The sequence below is a fragment of the Neopelma chrysocephalum genome, unplaced genomic scaffold, assembly GCF_003984885.1.
Source record: "Neopelma chrysocephalum unplaced genomic scaffold, ASM398488v2 Primary Assembly neopelma1_252, whole genome shotgun sequence".
NCBI lineage: Eukaryota > Metazoa > Chordata > Aves > Passeriformes > Pipridae > Neopelma > Neopelma chrysocephalum.
In genome coordinates this window covers 1,303,308-1,316,098 of record NW_020897914.1, presented here as the reverse complement: position 1 = coordinate 1,316,098, position 12,791 = coordinate 1,303,308, and the positions used below count along the sequence as shown (strand labels likewise).

Here is a 12,791-nt window from a genome sequence, read left to right as displayed (position 1 = left end):
GACCCCTCAGTAAAAGGAGAATTTCTTTCTACTGCTTCAATTCCAAGAGAGGCAAAAACCATGGGAGACTGCAATAATTTCAAGAATGGAGTACCAATTTAGCAGAAATTTGTTATAGCTTGTTTCCTTATTGCAATAGGAAGGAGTTTTAAAAACAGACGTGGAGCGGAATTATGGACTAGCAGGAAATTCTGTAATTTCATAAACTAGAGATCACAGGTTAAAAAAATATTTTTATGCTGACACAGTACCAAAGGAATAGGTCAGCACAAAAACACCAGTGTTTGCAGCAAAGCTGAGACTTAATCAGTTTGGTTTACAGTCACCACTCTCTCAGTTACACCACGTAAACATGCGGCAGGACTTGAAAATATAATCTTCCCATCAAGTATTTTTTCCCTCTTGAAAAATTCTACTCCAGAATTCCAAGACTTGAGCTAGCCAACAGCCATGATTAAGGAAAACTCATGTCAACATAGTGGAAAAACTCCTTTGGCAAGAAAACCAGGCAAGCCAGCAAGTATTACACTCTACATATTAACAACAAAGCACCATCTAAGGTTGTGTTTGGTGGGTTTTTGCTTTATTTACATGAAATCAACATTTTTAAAAATCCTGGTTTTCTTTCTTTTTCCTTTCTCCAAAGGGACCCATCAGTGCCACTACCAACTTGAAGGATGAACTCTGCAAGACCAGAGCTGCCACCTCACAACAATTACACCTCCAGCCTGTGCTGCCACATTCCTGTGTGTGACACAGCACAGCAGGGCCAGTTCACACCGCAGACCAGGGAATATACTTGTTCCAGGACAGATTTCCCACACAAGTCCCACGGCTGTGTTGGCAAGAACAGGAGCTCCCTCAGGATGCTGCTGTTGATGCTGACAAGATCTCCTCAAAGGCAGAAGGAAGATGATTGTGATGCAGCCTGAGCTGTCCATGCAAATGAGCTAATGAGTGTGGCCTGTTACTCATACAAAAGAAATAATTAGTCCAGGAAAGCTTAAAATAAAAAAAATCAGTACACAAAATAACACAGTTCTCTGCTGCAGCTAAAACCCAACTAAAATTTGTTGGGAAGAGCCATACTAATGGGAGTCAACTAAATCACACATCAGCTCCTGACCAACGTGTCTCCTGCAATACAAACCAGCAGCTGCAGCTCTCTGACAATCACAGCTCAAGTTTTACCTCCCTGCTCTCTTTCCACTCCTAAGTTTGCATCCCTTTTCACTTAAGACGCTTTATTATTTTACACTCAAGCTAAAATCTGCCAGTTCAGCTTTGCCCTAAAGATATGACTTGGCATTTATTCAGAAGTTTTACTTTAACATTTGCCAGTTGCTTCATTTCTCTCAAGTGCACACCCCTGTGTGTCCTCTTCCTTGGGCAAAACCAAGCATTTAGTCAGCTAGATCAAGGTTAAAATTAACCAAGGCTGGAAGGAAGAGGGAGCACAGTGTTAATTTAGAGCAGTTTTATGATTCAGTTCACTACACTGCTGCAAAAACACTGCTGCCAGCAGCATGGGGAGAGGAAGGGCAACACATAAACCATCCTTTGGATGGTGGTGGACCAGGAGTGACCACTAAAGTTTGACTTGCTGTGTCAATCATGAGACACTTAGAGCTAAATCTTTCCCACAAAGGACAGTCCCCAATACAGAGTGCTGCTTCTGTTCTCTTTGCTCACTGATTTTTTGCTATTCAGTAAAATAAAGAATCTTCCTCTGTTTTAACAATAAGCTAGTGACACAAAGACAGGAAAGGCTATTAAAACATGATGAGATCAACATCCTGAACTTATCCTGTCCTGCACAAGCTCAAAAAACATCAGTTCTCAAACAATGTCTTTTCCAATCTTTCACCATTACGTGCCGCATCTTTAACAGTCTTTGTCAAAGTACGTAATTTACAGAAATTAGCTTTTTACCATTATAACTAGGTTTCTCATGCTTTGATTTCTCAGAAGTATTTACTATAATATGCTCTCAAGTGGAAAGAAAAAAAAAGAAAAACAACAATTCCTTATTTACAAGTGGACATTAATTAGGAGACCCATTCTGTGCCACAGGTACAGGCGCTATAGGAATATTTGAAAGCATTTTACCTTCTATCATTGAAGTCAAAATTACCTCCTTTTTTGAACATTTGTTCACAGGGATCTAGCACTGGTGACAGATTGAGGAAAAAGAAGCAAATCTAATAATTGCATTGCTAAGACAGTAGAAGAGAAGCTCCAGCCTTTGCATTAGTAGAATTCATTATCATAAATGTGGCTGCAAGACAAAATTAACCAAAATTGGACAAGCAGAAGAGATGAACAGTCTCAGACTTTGCCAGATTCAAGAAAGGAACTGCAGAAGCAAGGAGTGCTTCTGTCAGAAAAGCCCAGCAAAAAAAAAAATCAGTTTTCTTTAATTGGTTTCCAAAGCTTTTTGGTTTTAGTGTCAAATAGAGTTTTCCTTCATCACAATGCTGATGAAGAATTGCTTTAATACAGATGACCCAAAATCTTACAGATACTACAAAAAGAAAGGAAGACAATAATTTGAGATACAAGAACTCAAGGCATTACCCAAACCTCAGCAGACAGGCACTGTAATTGTACTGGGGAGCCCTATAAAAGTATTCTCTGCTCATTCTGGTTTACCAGTAGAAACAAGTGTATATAGAAAATATCCAAATATGATCACACTGACATGGTCATTTCCATTGTGCAGGCACACATGGGTAGGATAGTGAGAAGTCAAAACCAAAAGAGTTGTCACCACTTGCACATATGACAGATGTCAGCAGCCAAGATAAACATCAGAGCACTCCAGCTGAGGGGGTTCTTCCCACCCCCTCAGTACGACTGAGAATCTGTGGCTTCAAGTCCTCGGTGTTGACAAAGACAAAAGAAAATCTGCTGGGACAACATCAGACCTCATGATTAATGTCCCAGATAATGACTAATGCAAAGACAAAAGAAAGAGGAAGGGTATCAGTTCATGAACTTGGGCTGAAAACCAGCCCTCAACTACCCTTATCATTCCAAAACCGCTTTGCTGCAATTGACTTCTATCTGGACAACGTTCCTAAACTGAACTAACTTCTTTATTATTAAACTTGTCATAAAGTGTTAGAAAAAAAAAATCCCATTTGTTCAACATATGATTTGTCATGCATTTGTTAAACTATGTGCATAGCTTAACATTTTCAGCATTTCTCCTTCTGCTTGCATTAAATTTTCAGTTCATTCTGATTAAGTATTTTTGCATTGGCTAAATAAGAAATTAATAGTGTTTCTCTCAGTATATCTTCCTTGAACATGCAGCCCTCAAACTCTCAATGAAATGAATGTTTTTTGTTCTTATTTAGAACATAGGGATAACCAAAATTAAGAAAATCATACAAATGCAACTTACGGTCATAATATGGAAAAAACCCAATCTCTCCTTGCTTGGCCTATCAGCAACAGCAATTTGCTGTTAGTAGAAGCCAGGAGTTTAAAAAAGATTCCATATATGTCAGCTGAGACCAGAGTACAATGTCCATGCTTGGGAAGCCGCTATCAGGCAGACCTTTGAGACCAGCAGCAGCAAAGTCTGTTGATATTCACACAGAAAAAAATCCCATGCCGTGGGTACTTGGAGGTCCCTCTCAACACAAAGCAACACTTATTGCCAGTAAATCATGACCAGTCACTTAAAAAGACACATTTAGCAGTGTTCACTCAGCCCAGGCAAACATCAACAACAAAAAGAAATGTACAGGTTTTAAATAAATTATACCTCTTACACAGGAAACCCACTCTTTAATTATCAGGTATGTACCACTTCACTCAGCATGTCTACTTGATAAATAACTCCTAACACACATTTAATCTTTCTCTTCTTCACTTTCATTCTCTCAAAGGAGCTTAAATGTGATGTTTGTTTACCACCACTGATAACACAAACCATTCCCATTGTGTTCATCAATTATCACCACCCAGCAGCAGCACTTTTCAATTCCTCTCATTCGCCTGAAGAAAGGTCATAAACTATCAGGACCCATCAGGAAGGAGAAGCAAAAATTATCAGGAGCTCAAAAACCGTGGATAAAACACAACAAGTCAGGAGACAAATTTCTCAAATGGATTATAATCTTCAGCACTGTCACCTGCTGAGCAAAACTAAAACATGTTGGCTTTACGCTCTCCTTGCTTTAGGAACTATGATGTGAAAAATGTACTCAATTTACTGCACATTTGCTTTTTCAATGCTTGTTTTCTTTTCTCTCACAGGTCCCTTCCATGCTTCTCACTCTTCCTGAACAGCATCCTCTCCATTTGATGGCATCACCAGTTCCTTCACTACCTTCTTACTTCCCTCCTTGCTAAATTCTCATACATTCACACCCACAACTTTGTGCAGTGAAAAGTGAAAATTTATCAACTAACCAGTAGCTACTGGCTAAAAGGAAAACAGCAGGAAAAGTAATGTTCTAGTAAGGGATCCACAGTTCAAATTGAGAGGCCAAACCAATTCCTTGATTCCAGGCAAGCATCAGGTCTATTTCCTGCTAAGAAAAGGCTGAAAATCGGAACTCCTGACTGCTAATAAAAGAAAATCTCTCCTGCATGCTCAGTGCTCTCCCCAGCGACACAGCCTTCAGATCCCATGGTGCTGCTGCAGCTCACAGTTCTCCTGAAATGCAAGAAACTTTAACTCCTTTTAATTTATCTCCTGCACAAAATTCACTAATGAAAACTCAGAAGCAAAGTAAAATTTTAATGTGAAGCATAGGAAAAGTAATGATCAACTCAAGCAATGGAATTTACTGGACAGATTTAAGAAGCTCTGGTTGACATGTTCTAAACAATCTCAAGAAACAGCTACACTTGAAACTTCAGTTTCTGCTGGATTGGAGTTATTTACAATTACAAAAACTAAAATCAACAAGCTTTCTATTAACATTATAGGTGAAAAAATGGACTACTGAATCCTAAAAAACAAGGAACAATAGAATTTTATTGACATTTTGAAAAATTACTGCATTTCATCATTTTTTTTATTCCCATGGTGCCCAAATACTTCACTATTAACAACACTAGCACTAATGCTGGTTCTGAACAGTCTAGCACAGAGCTGGGAAAGGTTCTTCATTGTTGTTTTCCTGTTATTGTTAAAAACTGAAAGTCCTTCCCTTCATAATCTACTTGGAAATTAAAATAAACCTCATCCCCTCCGGTTGTGCGCGGACAACTCCCACTTTAAACAAAAAAACCCCAACCACCAGAACCAAACGCCCGTGAAACCCTGGAAAATGCTTCAGCAACGCCATTCCCTTCATCTCAGAGACGTACCCCCAGGTCCCAGCTGCTGTGTGTGTCCTGCTGCTCAGCACTGACCCGGTGCCACTGAGCCGATCCTGCCGGCGCTGGTAGAGTTTGGAGGATGCCAACCCCCGGAGCCTCAGGCCAGCCATGGCACCCAAGGCCACCTCGAAGGGGAATGTCAGAGACAGCTGGAGCCAACACCAGCGACATCCACACTCAATGAGTCACCTTCCTTTGGGGAGTTGCCTTTAAATTTTAGAAGAGCGAAAGCAGGATGCACAGACCCCTGCTCAGGCATTATTTCTTACGACCCGTCTCCCACTCTGCCACAGCCTCAAGGATCTGACAACTTCTTTCCTGTATTCCACCTCTCATGTATTACTGATTTAATGCAGCACACCAAGGTCTACACCAGCACCTCACTCTGTGCTAGCCTGGCAGAATGGATCTGTATAAATGTAATAAGTGAGGTTAAAAAATAAAAAATTCCGTGTCTTCACATAATTAAGACACTTAATTCAAGAAAACCTTCTGATCAAATCACAGAGAAATACAGAGAAGCAAAGCAGATTACTAGAGCTCTTGTCAGCAAACACTTTAGTTTACTGCAGATCGTATCTGACCCAGGCATCTCCAAGTACTTCCCTGCAGGCTGCTGCACCACACAGTGTCCTACCAACACTGTAAACAACTGAACTGTTCCTTCCATTTGGATAAAGCACATTCCAAAAACAAAGTCACGAAGGCTTCTGCTCTCCGGACATGCTGTAGCCAGCAGAAGTGGCATGTAGCAGAGGGTCAGGAAGCAGGGAGAAGGAACATACTTGGCATTCCAGCCTCCAGAGCTCTCTGCTGGGAACTGAACAGGGCCCTCAAACAGGAGTTCACCCTTTCTACCACTCCCCCGGTCCACCCACCACTGCAAGAGAGAAAGAGGATCACGCTGCACAAATACCTCGGGCCTGGTGTAGGGATCAGGAAGAGTAAAACCTGAGAACACAGAAGTCAGTTGTTGAGAGAATAAAGGGAAAGGAGTGGAGGACGTGAGCAATGGAGTCAGTGTAATTTGTTCAGCATCACCATGAAAAACATCTTAAGAGTCATTACCAACAAATTCCTTTTTAGTAAATTGTAAAAGAAAAAAAAAAAAAGGATTTTTGTAGCATGAGCACGAAATACACAGCATGACTACGGCTTGGCAAGCTACAGAGGAAAAAAAAGACAGGAGTGATGACTTCATGAGTTCTAAATGAATATTAACCAGCAGATATATCCCTCCTGACAAAAAAGAAAAACAGAAGGGTTCTGCCCAGCAGAACAGGCACAAATAAAGAACAACATACTTTCAAAACCACAAATTAGCAACCTCAAAATCTATAACTCACCCTACATGTCGCTGGGAGTCTCAGCTCCTGACCTGACAGCAATCTGCCTCTATAATTTCTTTCAGATTGTAAGTGTGGTTTATCCATTTCTATTTTATGATGTAAATGGAACAGAAGAAAAATGTCCTCCCTACTGGGTGTTTTGCTGAGCTTTTAAATTTTAGAGCAATAAACCACTTTTAAAAGATTAATTTAAAAGAGTAAATCACCTTTTTACTTTTAGCACAAAGAAAAATATTAAATCACCACAACATTTATCTCCCTTAACCTTAAGCAATCTGGCTAAAAACCTCTTTCTCTCTCAAACACCTAAACTTTTGCTGTTCTGACTCATATGACATGATTTTAGTGGTTTTCAAATGACCATTCTTCCACAGAAAGTATGACTCTTCTTCAAGAGGAAAGATGAGGGGATTAAAGAAAAAAACCCATCACAACAATAAATATCCTGTCTTCCCATCCCTCAACACAACCTCACTCACACACTTCTCTCTTGCCACCTCAGAGTGAAAGGGCACAGGTTTGTTTTTCTTTCCCTCTTGGCAGATTGCTTTTAAGAGACTAGATTGATGACAAAAATCTTACAGGTGGTTACTCTCTGGGCCAAAGCAGAGAAAAATGCAGCTAGACTTCTTTCAGGCATTAACAAGTGGTTCTTCCTTGGAGAAGCACCTCTATGGCCTCAGAACAGACTAAGGACTTTCCAACACGATAAAATCTATCTAGAGAGCCACAGAGAGCAGATTTAGATGGGAAGACAAGATTAAAACCACATTTTCAACCCAGAAGAGCAGAAATGGCTGCTTCTAACTCAGAGAGATGAAACATCTTTTATTTGATGCAGGTACTTTCCACTCAGTGCCAAGAACCTTTCTTAGTATTTCCATCCATTATACTCCCTCCTCCTCTTCTAAACCCTTTTACTTGCAACTGTTTCACGAAATAGAGCACATGCACAGCAGCAGCAGCTCTCTACCCAATTAAAAAGCACCTAATCAGCCAGCCTAATTGAAAATAATATACCTTAATTTCTTACCTCCACTGGATTAGGAACAAACAATAGGTGTATCTATAAATGCAGCTGCTCTTCTTTTGTTGACTACAGGAAGTACAGAGGCGTATCCATATCCCAGTTTGACCAAGTATAGTGATAACAAAAATTTCTTACAAAAATAATTATGCTCTGAAACGTGCATTTAGGAAAAACGTTTTTCTTGAGCTTTGTATTAATTTCTAAAGGCAATACAACAGCCCAGGCATATTTTGCTTTTGTGTTTTCTAATCAACACCACAGCAGCAAAGTCTAAAAAAGAAACTCTCTTCCATTCTGGCTTAGTTTCCACTTTGGGCATTGGACAATGTTTTGCTCACTGGTTATTCACAGATTGTCTTTCTTAGGAATAAATCCATCACAAAGAAAAAATCCCAAACTATTAAATGAAAAAACCCAAACAAAAATACAACAAACAAACAAAAAGAACCAATCCCACCCCAAACTCCAACAATCCTCAAAAATGCAAAAGTCAAAATGAACAGATGGACCAAATACATCAAATAGAAATTCTAGAAGCAGTCTTCCCTTATTTATTAGTAAGGAAGGACCATAGTAAGCTTCTAAAGGCACCAAAAATCACATCAATATTATTTCTCAACACTGCAAAACACAGAAAGGCTGCTTAGGAACATACTGGTTTCACATCTAACAGAGTTTATTTCCAAATGTAGTTAAACAACATGTAAAGTCATAAAACTACAATGTGTGACCAGCAGGTTGAGGGAGGTGGTTCTCCTCCTCTACTCCACTAATAGCCTAACCCAGACCTGGCAGTCACAATTACTATTTGCAAATTCCAATTATCTAGTTATCACTTTTCTCTAACAAAACACAGTCCTCACACTCTAACAATCTAACTCATAATACGTGTAAGATTTGAATTTCATTTGCTAAATAGTCACCTAATTTAATAATTTTCTGCTATGAATACATAGAAGTGCACATCTTTTTTTTTCCCCCTGGAGTTATATTTTTCCCTAATGCTAAAAATCAATAAATCAAATTACTGCATCTATTTAAATTTCCTCTGCAGCTAAATGGGACAGCACACAATGAAAATTGAGTTATTTTTCATTTATTTTAATTACCAATAATGCATCAGTAATGAGAGTACCTAGAAGAGAGTCCTTTTGTATTTTTACTTGACAAGAAAGGTGAAATGAAAAAAAATATTGTTTGAACACTTCGTGTTTTCCAGTCTTCCTCGCTTTAAAACACAGTAAAACATCACAGTCATTCCCTTCCCTCTGTCAAGTTTCAAGACCATTTATATCCTGCTCCTGGCTCGGGAAGGTTCCCACATTGTGGGGGTGCTCCTGCCATACAGGTCTGGTTTTGCTGGGAAGCTGCTACCCTAAATGGATGATACTATTAACAGGAAAACAGCTGTGACAAACATCTTGGATAGAACAGTTAATTGTTCTGTCCTGGGAACAACAGCAGACAGAACTTTAGAGATGTTCATAGCTGACAAACTTCCCAGGACAAACATTTCTGAAAACATTAAATAACACTCGCCTTCACTTTTCACAAGCTAAAGCCAAGCCTGCTCATTTTAACAACCCTCTAAATACACCCGAGGAAAAGGAGAGAGAAATCCTGCATTGCTTTGAACTGCACACTCTGCAGTGTCTCAACCTTGGAACTCCCCACCCAGTCTCACACAGCTTCATGTCAGAGCTTCTCACTGAGTGGTGTTGCATTTTTACAGGCAGGTTTCAGAGGAAGCATAGAGAGAAGACAAGGATTACTGTCCAGCATTTCCCTCCGTCCTCCTCAGCTGAGTGATTTCACCTGAGGTAAACCTGTCATTCTAAACAGTACAACACCACAGTTCTGTAAAAATAAACTCAGCTGGGTTCATACAGCCACAATTCTTCCCAGGTCCTCTCTTTCTGTCTCCATTTAGAAGCTGGATAGGTACCCATGACTTGTGAACATTTAAGACTCTTGAGTCTTCCTCAAGTTGTAAGGAAATGAATGTAAGCTTGTAAATACACGCCTTTTCACATGTTAGAGAAAGGAAAAATGGAACCATTAAAGACAAGAGGCAAAACCCAGAAGTGTTTTGAGCATGTACAATCACCCAAAAGCATCAATTTGTCATCATAGAGAGCAAAAATAATACCCACCCAAATCACAGATAAGCATACAGAATTATTCACCATGTTTTCATACCCAACAACCTACCAATCGGGAATTATCAAATTATCATAAGAAGATGCATAATACAAACATCAACACATTACACAAAAGAAAAGTGAATACTCATACACAAACTACTGTGGATCCGTTTCAGTATTCCTAGTTGTGAAGAACAATGCTTCAGGACTACAATAATGACAATAAGACTCAGGAGGATGAGTATCCTGAAAAGGGCAGCCTACTAATGTTAATATTACTTTTTCATGCTTCTCATCTCCAAGACATTTAACAAAAGCAAGCTTATTTTCACAAACTGCTTCATAACGTCTGGATTTTATTTGACAGCTGGGAGAACAAAGGGACACTAAAGCACTTGTGCAAACCCTCGCAAAATGCCAGTAAATGCTTTTCCTACTGTTTTTCTCATTTACATCTGTCAACTAGGTGACTTAACGGAGTTCTCCACTATCAGACAGCACAGGTGGAGAATCAAGATCCGGAGTTAAACAGCTCTTGGAACAAGTTAACCCCAAGGGCAGCTCGAAGAAGAAGAGGGTGCCTGTGTGGGCAGAGGGGCTGCGTGTGGATGGGTCGGGAGGGCCCGGGGAGGGTCCCGCCATGCAGCCCCACAGACCTGGCTGCCGGGCGGGCACTGCTCGCACCTCGGGCCGCTGCCTCCCAGCTCTGCTGCCGGTCTCCCCACCGCCCCTCGCCGTGTCCCCGGGCAGCCGGGCGGGCCCCGCTCCGCCCGAGCCTCACGGCAGCGAACTGTCCTCCCCCTCGCCCTCCCCGCCGGGCACACCACCGGGGCGAGCAGGAGCTGCTCCCGACCCTTCCCCGCCTGCCCAGGGGCTCCCCGGGGCTCCCCGGCCTTACCTGCCCGTCATGGCTGCGGGGCGGAGGGGCTGTGGGGTGGGACCCCCTGCTCCGGCTCGGCCGCGGCGGCCCCGGCGGGCAGCGCTAACCCCGCCCCGGCCCGGGATCCTGAGGCGTGGGCGGGCGCCGCGGCCCGCGGTGACTCAGGGCAGCCCGCCCGGGCCCGCGCATGCTTTTCCTATAAAGGGAAAAAAATACGGAATAAAGAGGCGGCGGAGCGGGGGGGGGGGAAACAGCCGGGGCACGGCGCTTGCCCCTGCCCCGGAGCCGCTTCGCCCCACCTGGCAGCGAGCACAGAGCAGCTGCTGCGAGCCTGGCCCGGAGAGGGCGGCGCTGGCCGAGCCGCTACCTGAGGTACGGTTATGTCTGACACACCTCCCTGAATCACAGAATCAGCTGGGCTGGAAGGGACCTCCGAGATCATCAAGTCCAACCCTTGATCCACTACCGCTGCGGTTGCTAGACCATGACACTAAGTGCCACATCAAGTCTTATCTTAAAAACCTCCAGGGACGGAGAATCCACTACTTCCCTGGGCAGCCCATTCCAATGTCTGATTACCCTCTCTGTGAAGATATTCTTCCTAATATCTAACCTAAACTTCCTCTGGCACAACTTAAGACCGAGCCCTCTTGTCTTGCTGATAGTTGCCTGGGAAAAGAGACCAACCCCCCCCGGCTACAACCTCCTTTCAGGTAGTTGTAGAGAGAGAGGAGGTCTACCCTGAGCCTCCTCTTCTCCGGGCTGAACAGCCCCAGCTCCCTCAGCCTCTCCTCATAGGGCTTGTGCTGATGTGACTTTGTTCCTGCGATCAAAGCAGCCGCGCTTCCAGCCCGCCGGACAGGCTGGAGCGCTCCCTGCGCATCCCCGCAGGGGGGGTTTTACCCTCAGGGCAGCAGAACGCACCTCGGGAAGGCTCCTAGAAAGTGGTGATGGCAGCCGTTGCTGCCGAAGGATGAGGGATCGCATTCACCTCCGAGTGCGACATTTTTCATAACATCTAATCCCTTCTTGCCTACGATCAAATGTTCTGTGACATAATGTATCAATGCTAAGGTGATCCACCAAATGGGATGGGGAGCTTCTGCCCAAAACCAATTTCAAGCGTTGTTTTCATCTTATGAGGTAGCCGGGTATGATGTGACTCACCATTGCTACATATATTGTTGCAGCTTGGGACTGATGATGGAAATCTGTCCTCTCCATGTTTCTTGGTGTCCAAACATCTCATTTTTCAGCCCTGCAGCAAATATTTAGAATCATACAGGTTAAATTAGCATTTGATGGGTTTATTACTTACTTAAATCAGCTTGAAGAATTGAGTTAGAGGGGTTTATTTTGCTTTAACTTTTGGCTGAGGAAGGAGTAATAGATAATAAGTAACCAGCAACACAACAGATTTGGCTGAGGGCAACAGCAATAGATAAGCTCTTAGTCATTCCCTGCATCCCTATTCTCTCCCGTCATAATGGTTTCTGAGTGCCATCATGTCATGTCCACTATGGACTGCTCTGAAGAGGCACCATGAGATGCTTCACCCCAGATGGATTCCAACACCCCAAAAATACCTGAAGAAACCAGCTGGCACTAGGAAATGTCAGCACATGGTGTTTGCAGAGGAGCACAGACAGCAATTCCCGGTGCCAACCTCCCAGAGCTGCCACACAACCCCACATATGTTCCTGCCCACCCCAAATCCCTGCCCTTCCAGCCTGAGAACATCATCCATCATCAGCATTAAAGCCAAGGGAATCTTCCATTGCAGAAATTAAATCCCAAACAACAGCCCTCAGAAATACCTTAAAATAAAAGGTTTTAGTTGGACAAAGTTTTGTTTGCATTAAGTTTGGAGTTTTTCCAAACCAGAACTGCAGAACCCATGGAAAGCTTTAACAGGTGGGCCAGACCTGAGATGCCCTGAAGGGAGGTATGTGCATCCCTTTCCTCAGGGAAATGAACTTTCAGAGGCCACTCCTGAGGCTCTGAAATAAAACTGGCTTCCTGCACAGAGAGACGTCCTCACCTGT

General features: G+C 42.6%; 2 protein-coding genes across 5 annotated transcripts in view; one reads left to right on the top strand and one right to left on the bottom strand.

The window, feature by feature from the left end:
* MYO7B (myosin VIIB) overlaps positions 1 to 1,008 on the top strand; it is a 74,083-nt gene extending 73,075 nt beyond the window's left edge. For all 4 annotated transcript variants that reach the window (XM_027703887.1, XM_027703886.1, XM_027703885.1 and 1 more), the window contains exon 51: positions 998 to 1,008. The gene's annotated coding sequence lies outside the window, so the exon portion shown is untranslated. The remainder of the gene's footprint in view (positions 1 to 997) is intronic.
* Positions 1 to 10,879, bottom strand: part of LIMS2 (LIM zinc finger domain containing 2) — a 32,165-nt gene extending 21,286 nt beyond the window's left edge. The window contains exon 1 of the mRNA XM_027703908.1: positions 10,765 to 10,879. Coding sequence (XP_027559709.1) covers positions 10,765 to 10,775 — 11 coding nt within the window. The 5' untranslated portion in view covers positions 10,776 to 10,879. The remainder of the gene's footprint in view (positions 1 to 10,764) is intronic.
* Between the last annotated feature and the right edge of the window lie 1,912 nt (positions 10,880 to 12,791).